Source organism: Penicillium daleae (assembly GCF_028827525.1).
Source record: "Penicillium daleae strain IBT 16125 chromosome Unknown utg000001l_segment0_segment0, whole genome shotgun sequence".
In the NCBI taxonomy this organism is placed as follows: Eukaryota; Fungi; Ascomycota; class Eurotiomycetes; order Eurotiales; family Aspergillaceae; genus Penicillium; species Penicillium daleae.
In genome coordinates, this window is record NW_026623149.1 from 1,015,717 (window position 1) to 1,042,447 (window position 26,731).

The following is a 26,731-nucleotide window of genomic DNA, read 5'->3' on the forward strand; positions in this document are numbered from 1 at the left end:
CAGCATCTGATGTAGTAATTTGATGCTTTGCGACCGGAAGAGGCATGAGTCCTTGGTTGCATTGCCTATAGCCGTTGGAGAGGCGTTTTGAAGTCGTAGTGTCGAAGCTAGCAGTGATGCGCTGGTCGATAGAATAACATGTCCCAACGCGGGATAGTCATAAGTCTTCTGCCAAAACCATGTTGACATCCCGTGGAAATCAATAGGCCAGCTCGATCTGGATGCCTGAAAACGGTCTGGGCTGTGTGAGTGAATACTCCTTAATCTGCGCGATTCTTGCCTTGGTTTTGGTGCTCAAACGAGGTTCACTCACAATGGTGGAAATAGATGTCAGATTTGTCGGCCCGGCAGTCCGGGGACGAGGGAAGATTATCAATTACTCTTATTGTCGGTGGTCGCGATAGTACAATCTCCGAGGAGGAAAAAGTAGAGCCGGTATTACCATCGATTTTCTTCTGGCTGCTGTCGGTCGAATCCTTATTGTTATCATCGCTCGCTTGATTGGCCACGCCACCATCCGACCGCAGAGGATCATAATGGGATGGCGTTTTTTGGCACCAAGACATCGAATGCTGCATCTTTTGATTTCTCCGCGCCTCGTAATGTTTATTTTTCAGAAACGAATGTTTATAGCGCGCAAGGGCCTTTTTCTGAGATCTGTCCTGTTCATAGTTTACCCAGAAAAATCGCGGCGGTTCCTCGGTAAGAGAGGTATATCTAGAATCGTCGATGGCCATGACTGTAGACCAGGAAGTGACTAGATCGTCGCACTAGACATGCAGTCCTAGTCTATGTTCTGACGTTGCGTTGGTTCAGGCAACGGAGGTGGGGTATTCTGAGGTTAAGTCGAACAGGTGGATACCCGGAGAAAGGAGATGCTGTATATCCGTCAAGATTAGTCATGTAAATTGCCCATCCAATTGCCAGCTAGGGGCCATAACAATTAGACTCATTGTGATTTCTATTGGTGCACCTATATGGCTTACTCATCTGTTTTCCGATATTTGTGCGCTGTGCGAGTTTTTTCGCCCCCAAACTTGTGAGAAAGCGGGTTGGTTGGCATATTATGGTATTGGATTCTCCCTTTCTAGGTATAGTGCCACCATAGAAGTACAGTCAGCGTTCAAAAGTATTTGGAACACGCTACATGGCCCACTTATTTTTCTGGCGATTAAACCACCTAATTCATTCAATATCTCAATAACTAGTATGCCATCTTCGGTATCTAATGACCTACTCTACATGATGAGGTATTGCTTTAGCTAGATTAACAAAGTAGCGAATACTTTAAGCGAATTTACTCGATTCGACCGCTTGCACGTATGTGGCTACTATAGGTAGGCGGTGTAGAAAAGCGGTAGGGGCGGGAAGTACGGAGTACGGAGTACTGTTCCAAATACTTTTGAACGGCCACTGACACCACTGTACTCCGTATTTAAGACAGAGTAGTGTGTTGAAAGCCCTACTTGTCTCCTTCATCGCCTAATTTTATCAAAGATTACGTGTCTAATGCTATTGAGAATTGCCTATAGCTATATGTATACTGACACCTACACCTATACTTATACCTATATCGGCGGCTGCGCCTATATCACAGATATTATATACTATGTTCTCAGACCCTGTTAGGAAATACCAAGAGGGATAAATACTTGGGACCTACATAGGCGGCAAAATTGCCAGTTAGGTGTTTCGGGCCGAAGAAAGTAATTTTGGTATGGGTGTAAGTACCGTCTCTTAACTTCTTATTTCTACCTAGCGAGCTTGTGTTTGATTCAATAGTCACTTTGATTCTCAGCAAAATACATTTCCTTGTTCGATAGTATCCATGGATAAGATATTTCTGCTTTATCGATTTTCTGTATGCTTTGAAATTCCAATTGATTATCTTTTCTTCTCGGTAGGCCACTTGAGCCTCGACAGTTTAGATAAGCGTTGAGCTCACTCGCCGTCTTGCCAAGGGGTATATATAATAAACAAGGGGATGTGCGATGGCAGTCTGGGCAAAACAGACAGTTTGAGGCACGAGGAAGATAGGCAATCGAAGAAAGGGCTGGGAGCCATACAAACCACCACCAGCATGGGCAGAAAGATGACATACAACACCCACCAAAGGGCGAGTACTGCAAGTGCGAAGACCAATACCGAATGGGCCAATCAGATAGAAGAAAAGTGTCGGTAAAAGATGCAAGAAAATAGACTGGATTGACTGAAATTAAAAGACTGGCAGAACGCGCATGTAGTTCTGTGTGTATATCAAAAAAAAGAATGTGTGTGTCCCTGATCTCCTTCCCCTCTTCTGCTTGAGGGCTTTCGACGCAACTCTCTTAATCAACAGATCAAACTAACCAACCAGTGCAAAGAAGCCAAACAAGGGTACAGAAACAGACCAGACTAAAGCACCCAATGAGTTCGACACCCGAGGCAGCCGACCACCCAATCTGGCAGTCCACCAAAATCCGTCAGCAGTTCACCCACTACACTAGTAATACCGACAGGTCATATAAAGATATCTATATCTAGAGTATGGTCTTATCCTTCGGAGAGGACTATTAAAAGACCCCCGGGGGAGAGGACAGAAGAAGTATCTTATAGCCGCTCGACCTAGCTAGGCAAAAAGGAGGGGTCCCTGGGTTTAGATGCAGAGAGGAGCCGTTTTTCGTGTGGTTTTGGTCGTCGGTGGAAACGGGGGAGAACAATGAAGGCGGATGACTAACTGTCCTGGTTGGGTGCAGCATAGCGGGGGGAGGTCAAGCGGCGGCTCGCTGTCTAAAGTTACGGGTGGAAAGGAGGCCGTTTCTGGCGCCAGAGGTTGTCATTTTCGGCGTCGATTTCACAGGTCCCTATATTCTAGTTGCAAGCCGAGCCATCGGGGCTACAGGGAAAATCGGGATTCTCCAGGATGGACCGTCGGGATTCTCCGAAAATTATAGAAAGTCGGCATCGCGAGGTTTCGCTGATAAAGACTCTTCTCTTCAATGCTGTTAGCTACAGGAATCAGATATTTAAGTGAACTTGTTTCTCAATAAAATTGTCTCGTCCAGCACATATTTTGACGATTTCAAGACTTCGTTTTTTGGTCCACGATTATTCGTGGCACCCCACCAAAGCTCCGTGTATCCTGTTTTCCATAACCATACTCTGATTTGGGCTGCACTTTCTATCCAGATCTGTCCGACACTTGAAGAGGCTAAATATGCAGCCCTTCCACCTTACCGCCACTGGTTATAACCTCAACTATCTCCCGGAATATATTGCCCTTCGACATGGCTTCTTCCGGGAATAGGGACTCGATGTAGCAGTCAACATTCCTACACCCTGGGACGGAGTGCTCGACGCGCTTGCTGAAGGTTCCGCAATGATGTGCTTGGGGGGAATCTGGGTGCCGTCGATGTACCGCGAAAGGGTACAGAACTACACCGTATTCGCGCAGATTGCGAATCGGTCGCCTCTCGCCTTGATCCGACGTACCGCCGACAAAAGTTTCAAGCAGGCTGACTTGGCGGGGCGTACTGTCCTGATGAAGTCCGGTGGCGGGGCCAGTGTTGGCCTCTTCTTCAAGATGCTACTTCGCGAGAACGGCATCGATGCAAGACCTGTGGACTATATCCAAGATCTAGACGGTGTAATGCTGGGCGACTTATTCCAAGGTGGCATGGGTGATTATTTTGTCACAGACAATCTTTCTGCCCAGGCCATGGTCGCGCATAATCCCGATGTGACTATTGCAATGCAGATGGTCACACAAGGAGACATCCCCTGGAGCGTTTATTACCGGGAAACTGCAACAACTACTCCAGAAATTCTCGAGGCACAGAAGCGATTCTACATCGCCCTTCAGAAGGGTATAGACTGGGTCCTCCAGCACGAGGCAGAATCTTTCCAGGACGAGCTCGCCGAGCTTTTTCCAAATGTTCCAGTCGACGTCGTTGTGGCCGTTACCAACGATTTCCGTCAGAGCGGGATGTGGACAACCACTTCTGTGCCTCGCCAGGGTTACGAACGCTGGCAGCTAGGGCTGCGCGATGCACGCCTCATCACAAACCCAATTATTTATGAGGACCTTATCGACAACCCACCCTCAGCCGCTGCGCAGACTGTGATGAAAGCCTCAATGGCGACGACAGCAGTGGAAGCCGTGCAGCAGACCGAATTATGATGTGCCTGTTGGAATCTATTATGACCTCAGGATTCTGAGACATTGATTGTATGTGTTGGTTGAAATGAGATTGCAATTTGATTTCATATAGATAAAGCATCACTTTACTTCATAGCACATAGCTCAACTACAGGTACGCTAGCAATGTTGCCATGACCCAATTGTGAGACTTTGCAACCACTTCAGTATAATATTCTCCGATTCAGAAGATAGAGCGTGAATTGTATCCCACCAAGACATTCGCACCTGGCAAGTAAGATATGTATGTGCTAGTAGCCTAGAATGCATCTAGATCTATCTGGATTGATCATATGCAAGAAACAAGTTTGATAAGTTTGCATAAAATATTGATTATAAATATGCCCTACTTTCTCTACCAAGATCTCATTATCATGTTTAACAATAATGTTCATTACATCAAGCAACAAGACGATTCAATACAATCAACTAAGCTTCAGTCCTACTTTACTTTTCTCTCATCTTGATCTATTCTAAGCCGAATTGAACTTATCCTTCCTATTCAATTAAGAGGAAGAAAGATCAATCGATCTTATTCAAATCTTATTCAATCTTCTTCCTCTCTACCTACCTGCGCAGCAGATAGCTTGCTCACAGGTTATGAGCCCGAATTGATCCTACTTCAATTCGGCTTATACCACTTTTTAATCTTCTATCTTCAACGAAGAATCCCTTACTTTTAAGAGAAACTTCTCTCTCTTAAAGAAAAACAAAAAGCTCCTCCGACTTCTTGCTTTCAAAAATTTATACTCGATTTTTACCGGTCGCGTCTACTTCTCTATACGAAACACTAAGAAATCTCGACTTTCTTGACAAGAACAATCATTTTTCAAATATTCAATCAAGTTTCTTTGACTCAAAATGATCAACAAACACAATATCGATCCTCTTAAGGGTGAAGAAAACTATGTTGCATGGTCTATCCGAATCGAAGCTATTCTTGATTCAGAAAGATTGATCGATGCTATTCGATTCGATTACACCAAGCTTCCTGCTATTCAGCAAGGCCAGATTCCTAATCAGCACTGGTCTTATGAAAAAGCAATTGCTCTACCACCTGATCAAAGATCACCTGATTGCAGAAGCACTGCGATTTGGTCAGGAAGAAGAAGACCTGGAAGATCATCTAGCCCTGCTAACTCTGAGATAGGCCAAAATGAGCTAGCTATACCATCTGATCGATGCAAAACTATAGATCAGATAAATCGAGATGCCCTGTCATCCATCAAATTATCATGCAAAGATGGCCCGCTTTTCTGGCTAGGAGACACTAAATCAGCCTATCAAGCATGGGTAGCCTTAGCTGCTCAATATCGGCCAAAAGGATTCACTACTGAATTCCTTATATTGAAGAAACTCTTCAATAGCCAATTGAGCAATTTCGATAGCATGCATGACTATCTTACTGAGATAAGACGTCTGCTGATCGAATTGGCAAGCCTAGGGATTGATTTCCCTAAGCAAATCGTTTTTGCATGGGTGCTCAATAATCTTGACCAATCATATGCACCAATCATCCAAAACATCATTCAATCTCTTCGCAGAGATGCCGAATCGTACACGATCGAATCGCTACTCGCTAATCTGATTGACGAATCGCGCGGTCATATGCAAACCAGCGAACAAATTTTCATGACTGATAGCCAGTCAAATCGTCAAATCAATCAACATATCAATCGACAAAGAAAATATCAGGCTAATCGCAAGCCGAATCATCAGGTAAATCATCGTTCAAATCGTCAGGCTAATCAAAATCGTCGAATTAGCAAGAAACCGTGGAAAAAATTATCAAATTCAGGAAGATACTGCACGCATTGCCATATGCGTAATCATACAGTATCTGATTGCTGGCATCTGCATCCTTCTGGCAGGCCAGCTGATTGGAAACCCTGGCCAATTAGGCCTAAAACCAATCAAAATAAAAATCAAAGATTCAATCAACAGAAGAAGATGATTGCTGCAATGCTCAATGAGCAATCTGACGAGGAAGAAATCCACGTCACTAGTCATGTGACTAATTACCCCGCAAGATGCTGAAAATCAAGTGACTTCAGCCAGCAATCAGGGCAAAACGGTTGACAACTCCGTCATTCGGAGTAGAATCTCTAACTTCTGTAATCCTAATGGGCTATATTACCGTAATGGAACGAAAAGTCCAAATTATCTTGTTATCTAGAAACGTTTTAGGTGGATCATGAGATTAGTCGTTTAATTTGTTGTGAAGTCATCGTTGGACAAAAAAAAAGCATTGCACCCACCAACGGGTGTACAATACTTTGAGGTAAATATTTGTGAGATCCACAGCCTTTTATTCAGATAGGTCTCTAGCCTAAGAAGTATTAGAAGAATATATGAGACTCTCCTCTTACCATTGAGTCAGAGCTCATGTCACTAAGCCCGCTGTCCTCGGGATCAGGCCACTGAGCAGCACTGCTGAGCATCTCTCAAGACGAGGTTTGATATCCTGAAACCAGGCCGCATAGTTTGCTCTGGGGTAAGCTGTTTTCGGAGCCCAAGTTTGGTTATGTTGCACATGTTTTATCTCAGACTCAAGTTTTGATAAAGTAAACAGGTGGTTATGAGCTCGTTGGCTATGGATGTCCAGTTCGATGGATTTGGTGCCAGAGGTCCCTCGAGAGACAGCCCATGGATTTGGAAGTGGCACACGTATACTTTCGTCGATGATACCAAAAGGGCGACTGAGCGTGATGCACAAAATACGGTCAAATTGGTATGTGGAGTACCATAGACGCCGGCGGTCGTATAATATGGCTGGATCAAGATTCGCGGTATGATCTTCAGTTTCCCAATGCAAGCCTATGTCAACGCATAAGCGTAAAGCGATACCATTCAAATGCCATAGACTCCCCCGAGAAGGACACAATGCAATAAATTGAGCCAAAAGGAGGATAGTGCGGAGGGTCTCGACATCACTTTTCGAGCTCACGACGACTTTTTCGTACCAACTCATGGCTGACCTGAAGCATCCCTCACTCTGACTTGGTCGACCTCCAGATGGGTTTGAAACATCGCAGAGGGCGATGGCGAGAACCATAAAAGATATGAAAACGTCCCTTTCCATGGCGCGGTCCGGGAGCTGTTGGCCACTCTTGGCTTGATATGCGCTCTCCATGGCCTCCTCCACCCTTGAACGCTCCACGACGGGTAAATGGGGCGTGTGGTACTGGAAGTAGACATCTACCAGATGATCTGCGGCAGGGTGCGGTGGAAGAGAAGCCTCCGCTGCCATTGAATACGAAGATGGGTTATACGAGCGTGGCTCAGCCAGCAGGGGAGAAGGCAAGGCATCGACGCGGATAGCTGATATGACCAACCGGGCGAGAGTGATGCCGCCGCTCTGTCCCAAGAATCGTGGCTATCTTGACCCTTGCGATCTCTGAAATTTACGACACTTGAGTCGACGGCACATCAATTTTACAACTAGATATAGTCCATACAAGAAAGCATAGAAAAAGAAATGATACCCACATAAGAGGAGAGCACTCGTCGATCTATCTGTCTACTTAATAACACAGTGGATGGACTCCCACAGAACATATTCAATATCATACAAAACAAGCACCTATACTTTCTATCCCACCGTATCTCTGATCTCGGTAGGTGAGAAGCCTACTCCTTCATAGTAGCTTCGTATCTGTAAGAAAAGTTTCATGTTAGCAAAGAAGCCCAAATACAAAAAGACCGCTAAACTCAAGGCCAATAGTCATGACTAAGAAAAATGGAGGGAGAAAAACATACCTCTTGCCACGGAAACCCCACACTCCCCAGTTTCCGCACGACACATCATGCGGATCCATATCATTCAGATCCCAGCGTAGACTGCGGAAGATGTTCTCGCCAGGTTCCAGCAGGATATCAAACTCGCCAGCACACTTCTCGTGCACCCAGTTGATATCACGCTCCATATCCCACTGCGTATAACCCGTGCATAGAATCGGCACCTTGGTCTCCAGCAGCTGGGGTAGGGTCTTGGCCCACTCGTGCGACGAGGCTGGGTGACCCAAGCCGGGGTGGAACAGCATGAAGCAGTCTAGGTACGGGTCGAAGGGCTGGAAGTACTGCGCCTCGTACATGGTGTGGAAGTAGTCGACGTAAGTGGTGATCTTCATCTGGCCACCGAGACGGTCCTCAACGATACCGCCGAAGGGGTTGGATGGCGTACGCTCGGGGAGCGGGAACTCGGCGTCGCGGTTGGCCATGGCCTCAGGGCCAATGAAGACAAGGTGAAGCAGGGCGCGGGGGAACATGTAGGAGAGCTGGAGCCAGACGTCCCGAGGCAGGGAGGACTCGGCGCGGGCACCGAGGATGAAAATGCGGACTGGGGGCGCTTTGAGGCGCAGACCCTTGATGTCAATGTCTTCACCGGTCTTGGGCGGGTGCAGAGAGTAGCGCAGAGCTGAAAAAAAAAACAAGAAATTGTCAGCTGATTTTTGGCATTTTAAACAGAATAATTCCCCATAGATTGTATAACTTACCGCTCAAACTCTTCAATCCCTCAGGCGTCAAGCGGTCCTTGCCCCGAACACTGTACGGGCTCAGCTCATGCAGCACACTCGCAATGGTCTGCGGATACGTGAGCATGCGGGTAACCTGACGCATAGACCGATCCGAGTTGATCGCCTCAAACTCGCGGGTATACATATAAGTATCCCAATTGGTCATGTTGATCACAAAGTTATCATCCTGCACACCGGGGTACGAGAACTCGGGGAAGAACCGGCCAGAGTTCAAGTCATGATCATCCTCATTGATCTGGCGAATAGTCTCACAGACCTCGAGGTGGGCCTCGAAATCATCCATCCAGTGCCCCTCCGAGCAGTAGATTGGGACGCCACAGTCGGGGCATTCAAAATGCGAGTGCGCTGGCGGCTGGCTCGTCTCGTCGGTGACGGCGGTTTTGCGAGCTTCCGGATCGTGCGGGGAGGATGGGGCGCGGGTCTGTTGGTGGCTTGGGTGTGGGCAGAAGGCATTTTGCTTGATGAAGGCTGCGCGCTGGCGAATGGCGGGCGAGGGCGAGTTCGAGAAGGAGTGGAAGAGGTTGTTTGGTTTCAGGAGGGTATGCGAGTCGACGGAGGTAGAGGCTGCGCGCTGGGAAAAGGGCTTTGATGCCGAAGCGGATGGCTTCGCAGGCGAGGTAGATTTGGCAGACACGCCATTACTCTGATCTGCAGCTTTCAGGCCTAGAGAGCGGTTGTTGTTGCGTTCGGAGCCGAAGCTGCGAGCCCACGACGGGGAGACGGTGCATCGCCGGCGGGAATGGGCGAGGCTCTGTAGACGAGCTGAGGGACCGGCGGCACGAACGCCCTGCCGGATCACCTGAAGGCATTGAGCACAGGTGTATCCTCCTGCCATTGTTGATTCTGGTGGTGAAGGTGAAAGCCTGCGGGCTGGTCTGGCCGTTTTTCCAGCGGAGGTCTCGGGCACGTGACTGAGCTGTGGAGAGTTGCATGATGCATCGGAGGGTATGAACATCATACGGAGACTTCTTTCTAACTTTAACTACATGCTGAGAAACATTTACCAAGTCTTCATACAGATAAATATTTATGACTTAACAACTCTGATTTAAACCTCAACAACACAACGATATCGACAAAAGCTCGTTTTGCGTCGTGTATGTATTCATGAACGCTGCCAAACAATAAGAGAGTCTTGTACAGAGCGAAGTCGAACTTCACGGAAAAAAGAACCCAAAGAAAAAGAAAATTACAACAAGATACAGGGAGAGAGGGTATAAGTCACAAGGCAGGGATCTCAAGGGTAATGCAGTGTCCAAACCAATGAATTCGGTTAGAAAATATCCTCCGACCTGCTCCAATCGCCAGCCTCTCTGCTAGCCCAGTAGTTGCCAGTATGAGCCCAGAACTCTTCTCCGGTGATGGGACATCTATCACGGATGAACCACTGTGGCTTATAGATTTCGCCGTTGGCCTCGCGTTCTCTCCTCTTGGCGCGCTGTTTCTCTTCGACACGATGCTTCTCGGTAGCAGCAAGATCATACTCGCCGTCTTCCATCGCGCGCTGGTCGGGGCGCAGCCGAGTATCGGTAGGGGGCAGGTGCTCCTTCAATCCCTTGGGCAAGGCATTCAACGTGATGACGAACGGAGTCAGGTTGAAAGGCAAACCCGTCGGACGGTGGTGTGCCTGCCAGACCAGAAGTGTCTTGGCCGACTCAGGATCCTGGCCAGAGACGGGAGCCTCGAAGCCGGGCGTGTGGCGAGCATAGATCTTGTCATTCCAGCGACCGCCAATAGTCCACTGGGGCGAGCCGTTGCAGTCAACGATCTTACCAGAGACCTGGTAGGCGGATGAGGCCTTCCAACCGCGAGGCTTGAAATCGAGGTAACAAACCTCGCCAGTGGTCCAGTTCTTGATCTCCATCAAACCGTAATTATCAACGGTAGGGTTTCCGGTAATGATGCCAATCACAGAAGAGGTGACCTTCTTCCAAGTGTACAGCTCCTCTCCGCCGGTAACCGGGCGCAACTTGAGGAACCAGGTACCGAGAAGGTTGATGTCGAATGACTTACCGTAGAACTTGGACTTGAGAGAGGACTCGCCCTGTGAATGTTGTCAGTCTGGTTCCAACCCAAAGTGAATCTGTAAGTAGAAACATACCCAGTAATCCCACTTGGGTGACTCAGCCCACGCAGCACCAATTGGCGGGTGATGGCTAACCTGCTCCACGAAGAACCGGTAGCCCTTGTCGGGCCGCACATACTCAAAAGTCTCACCAAGCAGCGGGTTGAACGGCTTCGCTACACGCCCAATCGTCGAAGCATACTCACTAGCAGCGTACGAGGCAACATAAACAAGACGCTCCATAGAGTCGGACCTGTCTGCAGCAATATCAAGAAGATCGGTATACTCCAGATCCTCCGCGACACGCTGCAGCAAGGAAGTAGGCTCGTTGAAGGACACTGGTAGAGTCATCTTGGTCATATCCTTTCCAATCATGGATTTCAGAATACCCTGAGGAGGAGCTGATTAGTGACAGGTCTACAGCAGTGCACATCAAAGCAGTCGGAAATACTCACCCAGAGGGAAATCTTAGGCCGATCATCATTATCCATCTTCAGACGCTGGCGCACAGGCTCTTCGTAACCCTTGAAAGAACCCCTGACCACCACAAGCTTGCTTGCGCGAGCCTGAGCACTCTCATTCTGAGGCTCTTCTGCTTCCTCATTCTCCTGGAGTTCCTCGACCTCGATCTCGCCTGCATCGATCGCATCAAAGAACTCGTCTCCGTCCGATTCAGAGCCGTACAAGCTGCTGATCTGCGATAGGACCGACGGCTTACGGACGAGAGTAGGCTCGATAGGAGCCTGGCCGGGCTGCTCATCTCTCGCGGTAAGTTTCAACTCTCGAATCTGAGGCTGGCTGGACTCCATAGTCGCAGAGCCATCCATCGGCATGCGAGATGGCGGGCCACTCATCGAGCGGCTACTCGCCGTTGCATTCTCAAGAGCCTCCTTCAGAGCCTTCTTAGTCCGCTTGCGCTTTTCCTCAGACTCACCCATTCTGGATTGCAGCTCCTCGTGCTCTTGTGCGACGCGGGCCATACTCTCTTCCCACATTTGTCGGAGATACTCCTCCCGGTTCAACCGGTACTGCCAGTAGGAATCGCGATCTCGCGAGATCTTGAGAAGATTTTGCACCAGGCCATTGAGACTGCTGACAGCAGCCTCATAAGCACCCAAAGCCTGCTCGACTGCGGGGTCGGAAATCGACATTTCAGGATTCTTGGCCCGTTCGGCCTGCAGAGATGCGGCAACGTTGGCCAGGAGATCTAGTTGGAGCTTGGTAGACTGCGCGGTGATGTTAAGCGCATCCTTGTCCTCATTTGGCGCGTCCTCATGACTGGAAGCATAGTCCCCATAATCCTCGTCTTCGCCTTCTCCATCTGGACCACTCGGAACGTGGCTGGTCACACGGTTTACGTCGTTTGGAGAGATACTCTGATCAACAGAGCCATAGACAGAACTATCTTCATCTGCAAGAGTGGTTTCAAGAGTAGTCCGCGAAGCATGGGTACTAAGCCTCGTGATACTACCACCAGGAACACTCAGAGATAGAGGAGCTAAGCCCTTCGTGCTAGGCTTGTGGCTCAGACCAGACTCAGAGGGTGTTCTTGTTGAACGATCCTCGATCTGGTCGATCTTTGCCTGGCGGAGGGCCTCCGCGTTCTGCGAACGCTGCCTCTCCTCCTCCTTGGCTTCATCCTTGGCCCACTGGATGGCATTGTTCAATGACCAGAACCAGCGCTTTGCCTCAACAACATGGTTCGCCTTGAGGTGATACTTGACTGAGGACTTGCCATGAATTTCAAAGCGAGTCTTATCTTGAGCGTCCATGTTCAACCGAGCAATCTTCATGTTGATAGCTCCACGGCAGGCAGAGCCGATGTCATCTGTCAAGTAGAAGATGAGACAATGATCAGACGAAATGTCTAAGAAATGTCCAAATAAAACAATCACAACTTACCCTGGTGCTTATAATAGCTTAATACGCCATCCTCCAGAACAAACCACCGCAACTTATAACCACTCGTGTAGTTGGTCCACTTCTTCAGATAACCCTTCATCTCACGAGCATCCTTACCAGCCAGGGGTGCCTCTCCAATCGACACACGACCCGACAATCCCTGAGCATTGCTGTTCCCCAGAATAGCCTTCTCCTGAATTCCACGCTGGGCAATCGCCGCAGCCGGTGACTTCTTCAGCATAGCGCGGGTCTTGTCATCCTTGGTAATATCTTGCGGCAGTTTCCCCTTCTTATCGCGGCGGAACGGATCCGCTCCATGCGTCAGGAGAAGCTCAATGAGCTGGACATTCCTGTTGCGAGCTCCCTCGTGGAGCAAGGTACCGCCAGTCTGCGCAGTAGTCCGATCCGTGACCAGGTCCAGGCTGTTGACATCGATGATGCCCTCGACCCGGGGTTCTTCGAGCAACTTCTCCAGGTTATCGTAATCACCCTTGGCGATCAGATCTTGGATCTCCTGCGTTTTGCTGTCGATGAAGAGGGAGCGAGCGAGCTGGAGCTGCTGGAAGATCTCCGGCGTGCGGGCGACGTCGAGTGCCGTCTGGCCGCGGTAGTTGACAATCGCATCGTTGACGGATGGCCGACTCAGCAGGTCCTTGACTAGAGCGACACGGCCGAGCTGTGCCGCTAGGTGGAGTGGGGTGTTGCCCTCACGGTCTCGCGCATTGATATCCAGATCCTCGCTTGAGGAGAGTACGAACTCGACGACCTGGGGCTCCGCACACTGTAGGGCCAGGTGGAGGATGGTAGTACCATACAAGTTACTTGCCACTTGGGGATCGCTAGACTCCTTGAGAGCCTTGGAGATGGCAGTAGTGTCACCGCTCCTGAGGATCTCGAACAAACGGAAGGTCCGCACGGACTGGTCGAGTGACAAGCTGCCGCTCTCGTTCACGGTGACGGAGGGCACTTGCTCCATGGCGTTGACGCTGGCGTCGCCGTCAACACTTGGGTAGCTCGTGTTGGTGGGGATATGCTCGAGGAGGGGTTCAGGAGGGGAGACGGTCTTCTTTCGGCTCAGGCGGCTGCGGCTGTTGCTGCGGTTGTGGGCAAGCGGCGAGCCATTCGACGAGGCAGTGCCGGTAGAAGAGTTGTCGGTTGTATCGTCTGCGTCCTTGTCTTCGCCCTTGGACTTGTCGCGATGCAGGAGGGCAAGCGCCAGGGCGCTCCGGGAGCGCTTGTGCCTGCGAGACGGGGTCATGGTCAGTAAGTAAGGCTGCTTCACATGTGATAGGCTCGCGATGTGGTTCGCTGGTTCGCTGGTCGCTGATTAAATTGGAACTCGAGCTGGAGGGGTCTCTGCATCCAATCTAGTCCTCGGCCAGCATTGGTATAACGAGGCTTTCCATGCAGGAAGTCCACGAGAGACGCCGTCATGCCACCCGCGGGACAGCGAACCATGGGTCGTTGAGTAGAAGTCCGGAGATGTGTTCCCGTGTGCTTGTTGTTTTAAAGGGGTAGACGGGGGTTGTATAGATGGACTCACCCTTCAGGTCTGTCGGACATGGTTGACAAATTCTTGCAGGGGCACAAAGTTGCAGTGAACCCTGAAGCCAGGAAGACAATCGTCCGTAGCCCTGGATTTTGTTGTAGAGGAGGGGGAAGAAGCGAAAGCCAAAGCAGCGCAGATCGCTCCGCCTTGGCACGGCGGCGCAGCGCTCGATACTAAAACATCCCACGGAGCCCTACTCCGTACTCGAACTCCCACTGGCTACGAAGGTCTCTTGTTTCTCCTGGATACTTTGCTATGGCGTAGGACTTGCAGGTTTGGATGGCCGATCTCGATGATCGGAATTTGAACTCGTCAATTCTATAATAATTGTACAATGGAGATAGCGATAGCTATTGTCCATCCCCAGATGGGAGAACCAAGTACCCCTCGAGTTCTCGAGGATCAAGTCCCTCCTCCGTAGAAGCAGTATATATCATACAAAAGTAGCATCAACGAATCTCTCTCTTTCTCTCTTCCCGTCTATCTCGTCTCACCACTCACCAATACCACCACACTGCCCAACTGCCGCCGCAAGTCCTCCTTGTTCACATCGTGAGTATCCTCCACCTCCCCCCACATATCCGTCTGCCACTTGACCTCCAAGTTCGCCGCCTCGGCCGCCTCCTCGAGACCGAACTTCTTCGCCTCGTGCCGCTGGAGATGCCGGAAGTTTTCACTCCACTCGACCACCAGCCGCACAGCGACCAGTAGACTCTTCGACGCCAGAATGCCTCGCTCCAAGCCCGCCAGATCATGAGCATCCAACTCAGACACCCAAGTGCAGATGCTCTCCTTGGTCGCTTGCGGCTGGGACACGGGGAGAATGCTCTCCGCGTCGAGGATGGGCACGATCTCCAGACCAGGCCAGACCTTTGTAGACAGGAAGCTCATAGTGTCCTTTGCAACCCGCATCTGAATATCACGTAGACTCTCGACCTTCTCTTCCTCGCTCACCCGGTCCAGCGCGCGGTTCGTGCGCTCGGGCTCCCAGCACAGCAGGGTGTCGGTATCCAGGTACCGCATGGCGGTGCTGGTGATCTGGTCGCGGGTGGTGCGTTCGCCCTGGGCATCTTCGCGGACAATGTCCGAGGCGCGGGCGGCGAGAGAGGTCAGGGGGATCAGGTGGCTCTTGAGGGCCTGTTGGGCGGATGTCATGACATCCCATTCAAGAGCGATGGCATGGGCGAGGTGAGGCTTGGTTGGGGGGATCGAGAGGATATCCTTCGAGGGTGTCCGTACGGGTCGCTTGTCCAGCAACACTTGGTATTCACCTGCCAAACAGATACAAAGGAATAGTTAGTCTTTGATAATCAATTCCCAAAGGACAAAGGTTTTACTGGCGACCATGCGAATAGCATCTCCCAGTCTTGGTCATGCACATACCGGGCTTCCCGTGAACATGGACATCCTTCCAGAAGCGCTTCTTCAGTACAACCGGCTTCTTCAATTGTGATACATCCCGGCCGTCCTTCGTCAGCTCTGTAGCCGTCTGTGTCTCTGCGGTCTCTGTAAACTCGGGCGCAGGCGCAGGAGCCTTTGGTGGCGGACCGTGGGCCGTGATGGGATGCGCAACCGCGGCCCTCAAGGGCGACGAGTGAATGCGGCGGCACAAGGGGACATTCTGCCTCGTCACGGCGAGGAGGCGAGCCGAAAAGGCAGCGCGAGGAATAATGGCCATTGGTAGAAAGTCAAGGCGGCTCAGCGCTTTCGTCACAAGTGGTAGAAACGAAACTCGGGCGGAGATGGCAAGTCGGAACTTTTTGTTCTCGGCCCGCCGAGAATTGGTCCGTGGTTTACCTTGACCGCATACATTCATGATATACGGAGATCTCGACAGGATTTACTACAATTACCTGCTGTTTTCCAGTAGAGGATAATTTAGCATGATCTTGAGTTTGTTCTCTGTGGGATAACTATAGCTAATTGCGAATCATTGGGTGGCGATGTTCAGTTTGCCTGGACTTTAGCTAAATTGGATATAGACTAGAGTCACGGGTCTCCTCCATACAATAGTCCACAGCGAGTCCGTACATAGACTCCCATACCGGCATTATCTGGCGGGAACAACTGCATAGTTGCATCAAGGTGGAGAGTTATCATTCGGTATGCATCCACGATGACAATAGTTTCAGGCAACCAAGGGCTGATGTCTGTACAAAAGAATGCTCCTGGGTACCTCACTACCGGATACGTGCTAGGAAGGACAGTCAAGCGGAGCTCCGTTCAACGGGTATTCCAGCTCATTACGAATTGTGGAAAGACTCAAAATACTGAGAAACCGAGAACAGAAGTGGAAGATAATAAAGTGAGAATCGGATTAACCTCCCACCCTGTATCTAGAGTCCTTTCTTGTCCAGGAAAAGGAGGAAAGGGAACTCAAAAAAATCAAGATATTGCAATGCGATCCCCGGCATAAAACGAAGAAAACGAAAGAGGAAAAGACTCAGGGGAATCAAATCAGCTGAACAGAACATCGAGATGCAGAGCACGCGAGAACAAGTGCAAAACGACGAAACCCGCCCATGCTTTTGTAATTTACACAAGAAGCGAAGAAGAGAGGTGAAAAAGAAAAAAACGAAGACCGAGAAACATAAAATAAAAAAAAGAAGCCTTCAAATCTTGAGGCTGGCCACCCTTCTTTGTTTTGGAAACCAATCATGCGCAGAGAAGAGGGAACAAAGTTGTGAAAGTAAAAAAAAATAAAATAAAATAAAAAAAGGTCAAGCAGCGGTGGGACGTCAATCAAGGTCGTACTACCACGCATCAGGTTCTGTCGGATCTCACAAAAGCTGGACACGAGAGGGGAGAGGAAAGACCAGGCTCTCATCGGATTGGCAGAGTCACCCAGTCGCCAGTTTCTGGACCCCCAAATGCCCGTTAGAAGGGCAACTTTGGGAGAAATGGAAGAACTGGAGTCCGCGACGAGTATCACTCTCCCTCGATCCATGCAGGGCGCTGCAAGAGAATTTGCAACAACCAAATCAGTGGGCAAGTGCAAAATATGATAGAGAGAGAGAGAGAGAGAGAGAGAAAAACAGAAGCTAAGAGCAAAGAGGAAATGAGAAAACAAAAAAACAAGGCAAAAGCGCTGGACGCATCTAGAATCGCGGACCGAGACACAAAACAGAATTTCAAGTCGGACATGGTCGAAACAATGGTCGTCACGGCATTTCATCGTAATAGACAAAAGGACAAAAGAGGCACTCGAGTAAGTAGTAGCCTGGGTACTGTGCAGAGCGTGGCCAGTACATCTGCCAGGGCCTTCTTACCCGGGGTATAAGAAGTAGATCAAGAACTGCGGCCTAGCCCATGACCAGCCGGGAGTCCGTCATGCATGCAACGCGACAAAAGGAAGGAGCCAGACCTCAAATATTCTGATCCGAGTGCCCCGATTTCAGCGGGGAAACGATAGCGTGTGCATGGTCCCCAGCATCCGGAAATGCAGCAGCACATGCTAGCCATGTTCGCCCGTGCAGGAGGATTAGAGGGAGAGAAAGTCGCAAGCATGGTCCAATCCGAGCTGGTCTAGACGGGAGAGATCAAGACAAGTCTCCGTGGGCATTTCGCAAGCGAGACCACTGCTTATTTGGTGAGATAGCTGGGGTAGTAGGGCTGCTTTCTGCGATCGGCATCCGTGCGTTTCTTCATACGCTCGGCGTCATAATCATCGGCGCCATCACGGCTACCCCAAGTCGTCTAAGAAAAAAAAAGGCACTGAATCAGCTGGAATTCCGGGAAACACGGAGAAAAGCATCAATGGTCGCAACAAGAAAGGGCCAAAGATCCAGCCAATTAAAAGACTTGAATCATGGGTAGTAAAAAAAAATTGGCTGGCACGGGAAGAAGGTGGATAAAGGCATCTGCAAGAAGGAGGAGTCGTGATCAAAGCGCTTGATGAGGTTGGCGTGTGTGGCGGGGGAAACTCGGGGCCAAAGGAGGGGCTCGCTGAAGTGTAAGAACTAGTCCCCCCCCCCTGCGACCCGCAAAAACCACCAAAACAAAACAGAATTGTCCACGATAGACCCTCGCAAAATTGGAGGAATGAAAAGGGGAAAAAAAAGAGTAGAAACACTTACCACGTTCAGAGTCATCACCGCGTACATCTTAATGGCACCGTGGAAATACCCAAACAAGATCGACACGGGCAGCAGGAAGACATCAACCGGATAGCGGATATAGTGGCCCAGCAGTTTAATCCACTTGCTCGTAAACATCCACAGATACAGCGAGGTCATGGCGCGATCGTGCGAGACCTCGCCCCAGCCCACACTAGCCTTGTGGCATAGCCAAACGAGGAGCAAGTCGCCGAGTAGCGCCGGGGGCGACAAGGTGGTCAAGTGTACCGCGTAGGCACTCCACGGTTGGCGACTGGAAGATGATTAGCTGCGGCTGAAAATCATAACAAAAATAATATATGATGGCGAAATGATAACAGTGGCAAGGCCAGTATAGTATCAACCATGCAATATTATCAAAATCACAAAATCACAAGGCGAAAAACAAAAAAAAACACGCAAAGGGGATTATGAATGGGGTAGAAAGAGCGAGGGCCAAACTGAGTTCCGACGAGGTTCCCAGAGAATTCTCCGGCGCCACCGACGGTACTTTTGTTCGTCGTTGCCCACCTATTGGGCTTGGGGTTTACTGCAGCGCACAGGAGGATCCTGCCGGTGTCCTCAGTCGGTAAAAGGAGCCTCTCGCTTCGAGGAAAGACGGACAAATCCTCGGAGAAAATTCATCCAGAAACCGCGTATAGGTGACCAAAAGTCGAATAGGATGTGTTGTGTAGATAGGGACGCTCTCAATTGGTCTCCAAACCAATGAATGATAACAACCCAAGGCAATGCAGGAAGGGCAGGGAAAAAAATAAATAAAAAGAGAAGGGTATGACTTACTACCAGATATGCTTCTCGTGGAACATGCTGGTGAGATTGCTGCGCCAGTTGCTGCGGGACCAGCGCGCACATTGCTTCAGGAATCGGGGGTTATCCTCTAGCGTGGTGAGCACCTCGGCCTCGGGGTGGTACTGCATATAAGTCTCCCAGCCATGCGAGACCATCCAGCGGGTGATGAAGTTGTCGTCATCGGCATTGAGCTGATACTTCCCCCACCACCACTCCTCGTTGGTAAATGCGAAGGTGAAGCCCTCGTCCTGGAGGATCTTGGTGCGATACGCCACGGTGCGGCCCGACATGCACGGCAGACCCCCGTCCACATTGGTGGTGGCACCGCAGTCGAAGTTGCGTCGCTCCAGATACAAAGCGCCCAAGAATCCCCAGATGCGCTGGGAGAACGTGGGCGAGGCGGCTCGGCGCAATCGCTGGCAGGTCACCACGCCTCCGTAACGCTCATCTTTCTCAAAGGGAGCCAGAATCCATGGCAACACGGTCGAGGGCCAGCTCACGTCGTCGTCGACCAAGAGGGTGATGGAAGTGCGGACCTCGGGAATGGCTCGGGTCATTTGGCGGCGCTTGTTGGGGTGGGTGACGGTGAATAGGCGAATTCGGGACTGAGAGGCAGGCATCGCACTCAGCATCTTCTCGGCGCGCTTGCGATTGGCCTCAATGGTGACCAGGAGGATTTCGTAGGGCTGATTTTCCAGGCATGATCGGATCGTCTCGACCAGTTCCTCACCGCAGCCTTCCAGCGTGGGGATGATCACCGTCACATCTTGGGAGGTGAGTTTGGGGTTCTCGGGGGGTGGAATTGGCTTGAAAGTCCAGAACGAGACTAGATTGACCACGAGGCGGAAGTAGCGATAACAGCTAATTGTGGATGGTTAGTTTACGTTGTCTTGGAGGAGGATGTATAGTTTCGAGTTTGATAGCGATTAGACTGACAACAGGGCGACGAAGGCGCGCAGGAATGGAAATGCCATAGCGTCTTCCAATGACCACGCCGCGAGGGGTCTTGATTTTTTTTTTTTTTGGTCCTTGTGATTATTTTTTGGATTCCCGTCTTTTCTTTAAGAGGGAGGGATCTCCTCTGATTTTCGATTCAACTGCAATTCATCCAAATCACCTGATTAGCTGCGACCAGTCTGGAACTTTTCCATTTGCCAAAATTGTCTTACCTGGCACCGCGAGAACCAATTGCCAATCGAATCTCGTGGAGATGTTGTTTTATAGAGGAGGAGTGATGGGCTGGTAGGAATCTAAAGGAGCAGGGAAGCCAAACGAATGTCGAGGAAGACACAGCTCCCTCAACCAGCCCAGATGAATGAAGGAAAAGGAGATAAAGGAGGTCGGAGAGAGGAGGGACGAAGGGGAGGGAAAAAGAATAAAGAAGAAGGCCAGGAAAGGGCCGACGGGCGTCGAAGGCGAGTAATTTGTAGGCACATGCCGACGACCATCTTTGATACTCTTGCTTGCGAACAATTGAAACCAAAAGCCGCAAGAATTCTCAAGAAAAAATCAATTAAAAAAATATAAAAGGACCGACGTTTCTAAGCTAAAATAAAATAAAAACAATAATAATTAAAGACTGAAAAAAGAAAAGGTTCAAAAATGCAAAAGAACAATGCCCACCCGGTCCCCCCATCATCGACGTTTTGAGGGAGCTGCAGGTGGTAGTTTTGCCTCGTGCGTCAGAGAGTCCGAGAGACCCTGGATCTAGATGGAAGAGCCATTTTTCAAAGGGTGGAGAGGGATTGGCGGCGGCCCATGCAGCGCAGTGACATGGAGTGGAGTGGGCTAGCGGCACGTATTATTATTTCTGTATTCTTGGGCTGATTATTATTATTTTGTATGATTATTGCGATTACGATTATAATTATAGTCATAATTTGCATGACTATTATCATCATCATTATTATTCTGATTTAATTACGCCTGTCAGGTTGATCATGACTCTCCATATTCACGACTCATCCCTCGAGAACGATGGAATGATTAGACTAGAGTATTTACTATATACCGTGTCTTGTGTGTGTTCTATCTCTTCAGAGTACACTGTACACAATATCACCATCATCCAGACTGAGGCTCAAACGCCATCTGTTTCTTTTCTTTTTTTTTGGTCTCTCCGGAGGACTATATCGGGTCTATGCTTCGCTGAGCCTCCCTCCTTTGGTATACTACTACATATTCCAGTACTCCTTGTCTCTCTCTCTCTCTCTCTCTCTCTCTCTCTCTCTCTCTCTCTCTCGTCCTGCACATCATGCGCCCATTCTCGTTGCCGACAGTCTAGCCACTAGTTTGCGTGTAAACCACAGCCCCGAGGCATTCTGCACAACGGCCAATTCCAACCCCAATGGTACCCTGATAGGCCCGAGTATGGTGATCAGCGTGACGTATGGTTCATTAAATCTTGTTTACAGATCTTGCCAGAGTCATAATTCTACAGGGCTTACGGTCGCAAGATATGCTATCTGTATGCAAATTATCTAATACCTTTCCAGATTGGACAGATAGATCAAGATCTGATGATATATCCTCCATTACTACTTACTGTTCCCATACCAATGAGAAACAACAAAGAGAGTTTCTCCAACGATTCCATATCCATGGATGCGTGGGGTGCGTGAGTTGTGCCACCAGGCGTCAGCTGGGCCGCCCCATTTCTCTCCCCCCCCCTCCTTTTCCCCCTCAGCCGCGCAACGGGCACTCACACGAGCCCCCAGCTGCCTACATTTTTGAGGTTCGCCTGGCTATGATTTGATGCCTTTTTGCTTTCTGATTCACATTTTTTGCCTCTGGTCTGCCTTTGCCCTTTGGTTCATTGTTCACGCGCATCGGTCTTGCGCTATGCGATCCAATCTATTATTATATTTCGATACGACCTTGATTTGTTATCAGGGTACTTCCAGGTCAAAAAAATCCATCGGCTCCGAAAGCCGAGCCTCTTACGATTCATTGGCCCTTGGGCGTTCGTTTGTCGCAGGTACACTCCTGCGATCGACAAGAGTCACTTTAGTCTCTGCTATGGCATGCAGCAGAAACGGCAGAGATGGGGTCGGCGGTAAAAGGGAAAGGAAAGAGAAGATAGTCAAGAGTTGAATGACAGCGTAAGAATTCTTTATAGAATTGTAGCGTGGTATCATACTCGGTACGTGATGAAATATGAAGATCTTCATGATCTGACATGGGTGATCATAGGCATCATATATACTTCGTATCCTAGTCGATGGTCCATTGTACAATGTACACAATAGATACATGATTTTTTAACTGTAGTATTCGTCGTCGTCGTCGTCACATCGATCATCAATGCAGAGAAAAAAAAAGAAAAGGAGAACATCTCCGATCATGCACGCCAGATTTCCTTTACAAGGAAGGAGGCGTTGCATGTCCGATGCAGTCCTTGGCCGTGGGGCAACCCCCATTGGTGCCCAGCCCACGACCAAGAAACCTTTCTCTGCTGCACGGTTTACCCGGTCTCAGATCGACATTGGAGGATCCAGGCTGCAGCTGCAACGATTCGCTTGCTATCACTGGACCGTCATATTTTGATCAAACCCCAAGCCTTGACAACGTTGAAGCAGTATACCGAGGAAAGCAATGTACATTGTTCCGTTCTTATCAACTCCCATGGATCCTCTCTCCTAAATGGATACCGAGGACATCATTAAAGTGGCCATTAGCAAATATACCCGACGGTGGAAAACAGTCACTAATAATAACTACGAATAATCCACTTATGTATTGTACATCGAGACGAGGGTCACGTTATCACGGGTAAACCGTCCTCTGTTAGTTTACAAGTAATTAGGAAGTTAGTTGGTCCAAAACCAGCCACCCAACCTGATTATTTGTGGAAGAATCGGCTCAAGTATCCAGACTCTCGCCATCTTGGCCCTCTGGCTCGCCCATTTCGGCCAACGAAGCCAACCGACTAGCGCCGCGGTGGACTCGCCAGGCCAGTGACTAGCGCGTTCATGATCCCCCTCCCTTCCCGTACCTTTTCTGTTCCTCGCTCTCGTTTGCGAATGAGAATGGGCCAAGGGACAACAAGGGGTCCCCACCTTTTCGCCCCTCTAACCATCTCCGAAGCTGCGTTGGATGATCAACCGTGATTCGTAGCGCGCGGTGGCACAAGATGGGCTTTCCTTAATTTAAGCGTGCGTTCAGAAAAGCAAAGAACAATGAATACAGTAACCAAATCACGAAAAAGGAAAAGGCGACTGGAGGGATATCCACTTACGCACATACAGCATACAGGACAGTGATCGGGGCTCGCAACCACGAGTAAGAAAGGCTTCAAAGATGCGCCCGTGTCGAACTCGAAACGACTGAAGGAGAAACGGGAATCCTAGCCGGCGATCGTTTCGTCTCCGTGTGTAACCATCCAGCTAACCACCGACTAGGTAACTACAGATTCTTGGTCTTCGGAGATTCCTGCCAGCTAGTTCCATTCGAGAGTCCAGTGAACTCAGGGCCGGGGTTGTTCCGCTTGAGCGCGTAGTGGGAAAAGCTTGGGTGGGGTAGGGCGAAAAGTGTGTGCGCGAGTCAAAATGAAAAGTAACACGATCGGTACGAACGGGAAACTATGACTTACATTGTGTATAAGAAGGGGGAAATGAAACTTTATGCCTACGAATTGTGGCCGAGCAGATCCGAAAGTCACCACTCGGAGCCGAGAAGTATGTCGTAAACAGTAGATATCCATGTACATGTCCTTCTGTATCGGACGAAAGAATCTAAATCTCAATACGAATGGGACGAAGTACATTTCAGATGCAAATGCGAAATTGCGAAATCAGGTGGAAAAGGCAGTTATCAGAAGGCAACTCCAACTCACGAATTGCGGTCGATGCCGCAACGGCCCCCAAACAGGGTTTAGGCGACCCAACTCGGCGGCGCGTACGAAGTAAACAGAGTATCTTGGTTTAACGAGAGGGGGAAGTAGTATTCGACTTAAACACAGCGAGAATATGTCAAGATCAAATGTAAAGGTCCAGGACAGCAAGCTACGATGGTTTTTCGACTGCTACTGTACTCTACCGTTTGAGTACTACCGTATAAGGCTACGACATACTACACTACCAAGCCCTGATGCGAGTATTACCCATATAGCACTAGTAAGACGATAAGAGGGTCTCCAGCTCGGCTGGTGGGCTAACTTTCTCCTGCTGACGCTCTGGAGCGCCCCTCCTTCTCGTTCAGGCGGATATCTGTGAACTTTGCGATGGATGCATGGTTGTTATGGAATGTATATGCCATTTCGTCTGTCAAGTATACATGTATACATACCAATGATCTTAATGATTCACAACCCTCAACTACACTATAGATACTACCATCCTTGGTACCCCGTAGAATGCTCGGAACCCAGGTTAAAATGGTGAAAGCCGACCGGGGTCTGATTTGCATCGCAAAGGCCGAACCCAGTCGAGTCCTTCCACTCTGGCTTTCCACCGTTTCCCACCCCAGCCACTGACTCGCAGGCGCGCCAGTGTCGCTTTGGCGTCTAATCGAGCAAAGGAGCTCGTGCTGAGGAAGCCAGCCTTAGTGGAGCCCAGTGCATCTGCAGCAGGCCTAAAGAGGAGATCATTATCTCCGCCCATGCACGCACGCGCTCAAAAGTCATGATCGGCCATGAAAAGTATATTTCCTTTCCCGTCTGGAGATGGGAACGGGGGGAGAAGTAGCTTGGAGGGGCTTTATTAATCTATTCTTTTTTTTTTCTTTTATTTGATCACGTAGATTAGTCTTTTTGGGGTAATTGCTGCTATATGACTCTCTTGGTGGATTTGTACCTGAAGATCTATAGATTATATAAGTAATACTCTCGTTGTGTACTTATTACTGTGCCTCGAGGCTGTTCTCTGGCTGATGGCTGACTATGGCCACATCTGACTTGGAAACTGTGGCTATGTGACTATCGCGTACTCCGTACCTTCACTCCTTCTTACATGACTTACTCTGACCATTTTGAAAGTCAGAGATCAGACCCTACCACCGTGCCGAACACGGGCGCCAAGGGAGGTTGGTCGCCTGGTATCCTTTCCTAGTCCACGCAATCCAGGACTTTCTGGTCGAGAATATGGTCCGCTAAGGCCACGCAGCACTGGCCTGTTGCTTTTTTTTTTTTTTTTTTTTCTCCAAGTGGCAACGGACAACACCCCTCTCCCTGGAGGTCCACTCGTGCACCTACGCCCAGTAGCAACCTCCCATAGTCGATTCATGCAGACCACTTACCCTCTATTGAGCCTAGCATGTTCACCAAGTCCAATCTCCCCCCACGCAGATGCTGGTGCCTTCTCGGCGGCGTCACGCCGAGGGTGGAGATTTTCCACCGTCGCACGTCCATGCTTACATACCCTAGCCCATTCCTCTGTCCAGTCATCTTCTATGAACCTCCTAGACATGTACTTTGTCGTTGATACCGTGAATGATAAATGGGTTGTTTTTTTTGGTCTATTTTCAGTGTCACTAGTTCATCGACCCTTCGGCCGAACCGAACTACAGGCAGATCTTGTTGAACAAGAGGCTGATTCGTCGTGGACATCATGTCAAGTGTGAAACAGACGCGTATCTCTTGATTATTATTATTCTTCTTCTGCTCGTTCCTCTCACCCCTCGGCTGCACGGACTCGCACTTTTGGCGGCAACCGCCCCAGTGTGCCCAGACTCCCCCCACCCAAATCCCGGTCGCTCCCGGATCCATCTAGACATTTCGAGGGTTTCGTTCTTATTCTGGCCTGCAGAAAGTCGTTGGATCCAAGACGATCTTGGATAGTCTCTCAAAAGTCTATGCCATTGTTATCGCGACTTGATAACTGGCTAGCTGGATGGTCTACGTACATGATCGGCCAAAAATAGCCCAAGAAAGCAATATCCGCGTCCGCATAGAGTCCTGGAGCCTTTGCGGAGTTCTTTCTGGGGAGCTTCGATTATTTTCAGCCATCAAACCGTAAACACCAGAGAAATTTGAACCTTGACCCTCCGCCACTAAACTAAGTGTGAACCACCGAACCGAGTTCTGACAGACGGAACGGCTACGATGACATGCAGCTGGAGGGGGGGAGGACCACACTCCGTTAGTTACTTAAAACGCTAACTCAGTCCAGTAGTAGTAGTCCTAAAGCCAGTACTAAAGCGTCGTGGCAGTTCTCCATTCTCCGTAGTAGTATGACTGTAGCCAGTGACTGGATATGTACTCCATCGGGAACTTCTTACATATTACTGACAAAGACGGGGGAAAAGGGTCGATCCTATGGATTATTTCCCCTCTCGTCGCGCCCAGTCTGCCTTTTTGGCGCAGACAAGCCGATTACAATTTGCTATTTCAAGCGAATTGCAGGGACTAGTTCTTTGCAGCATCCTTGACATGGTTTACCATGGTGTATTCCTCTACTAATCTAACTCTATTAACGACTGCAGCGTACTTTGTACTCTGGCTGTTGCTTCTACTGTACTAGTGACTCTACTACTGTACATACATGCCAGGATCAGGAACTATGTACTATTTGATCCTACTGTAGTTCGGTGTTTCAATATCCCTGCAATTTCCCTTGTGGGACGGAGCGGCTGGACCCAGGAACAACCCACTTTCGAACT

The 26,731-nt window shown here is 49.5% G+C and overlaps 6 protein-coding genes across 6 annotated transcripts; 1 reads left to right on the top strand and 5 right to left on the bottom strand.

The window, feature by feature from the left end:
- Positions 1 to 3,358: 3,358 nt before the first annotated feature.
- N7458_000325 (periplasmic binding protein-like II) lies at positions 3,359 to 4,159 on the top strand (the record flags this gene model as incomplete). The annotated part of the gene is made up of 1 exon (XM_056903719.1): positions 3,359 to 4,159. One exon carries the CDS (start codon positions 3,359 to 3,361, stop codon positions 4,157 to 4,159), a length of 801 nt encoding a protein of 266 aa, XP_056771486.1.
- A 2,401-nt stretch (positions 4,160 to 6,560) lies between these two features.
- On the bottom strand, positions 6,561 to 7,427 carry N7458_000326 (fungal specific transcription factor domain-containing protein; the record flags this gene model as incomplete). The annotated part of the gene is made up of 1 exon (XM_056903720.1): positions 6,561 to 7,427. One exon carries the CDS (start codon positions 7,425 to 7,427, stop codon positions 6,561 to 6,563), a length of 867 nt encoding a protein of 288 aa, XP_056771487.1.
- Positions 7,428 to 7,807: 380 nt separating this feature from the next.
- On the bottom strand, positions 7,808 to 9,550 carry N7458_000327 (putative mRNA processing protein (Mss51); the record flags this gene model as incomplete). Its single annotated transcript, XM_056903721.1, has 3 exons — positions 7,808 to 7,832; positions 7,937 to 8,594; positions 8,674 to 9,550. The coding sequence occupies 3 exons, from the start codon at positions 9,548 to 9,550 to the stop codon at positions 7,808 to 7,810; spliced, it is 1,560 nt and encodes a 519-aa protein (XP_056771488.1).
- A 438-nt stretch (positions 9,551 to 9,988) lies between these two features.
- On the bottom strand, positions 9,989 to 14,245 carry N7458_000328 (OSBP family protein; the record flags this gene model as incomplete). Its single annotated transcript, XM_056903722.1, has 5 exons — positions 9,989 to 10,759; positions 10,817 to 11,118; positions 11,202 to 12,608; positions 12,683 to 13,923; positions 14,226 to 14,245. The coding sequence occupies 5 exons, from the start codon at positions 14,243 to 14,245 to the stop codon at positions 9,989 to 9,991; spliced, it is 3,741 nt and encodes a 1,246-aa protein (XP_056771489.1).
- A 466-nt stretch (positions 14,246 to 14,711) lies between these two features.
- On the bottom strand, positions 14,712 to 15,909 carry N7458_000329 (ATP synthase complex assembly protein ATP12; the record flags this gene model as incomplete). The annotated part of the gene is made up of 2 exons (XM_056903723.1): positions 14,712 to 15,502; positions 15,615 to 15,909. 2 exons carry the CDS (start codon positions 15,907 to 15,909, stop codon positions 14,712 to 14,714), a joined length of 1,086 nt encoding a protein of 361 aa, XP_056771490.1.
- A 1,904-nt stretch (positions 15,910 to 17,813) lies between these two features.
- On the bottom strand, positions 17,814 to 20,109 carry N7458_000330 (glycosyltransferase family 2 protein; the record flags this gene model as incomplete). Its single annotated transcript, XM_056903724.1, has 4 exons — positions 17,814 to 17,927; positions 18,308 to 18,599; positions 19,127 to 19,996; positions 20,072 to 20,109. 4 exons carry the CDS (start codon positions 20,107 to 20,109, stop codon positions 17,814 to 17,816), a joined length of 1,314 nt encoding a protein of 437 aa, XP_056771491.1.
- Between the last annotated feature and the right edge of the window lie 6,622 nt (positions 20,110 to 26,731).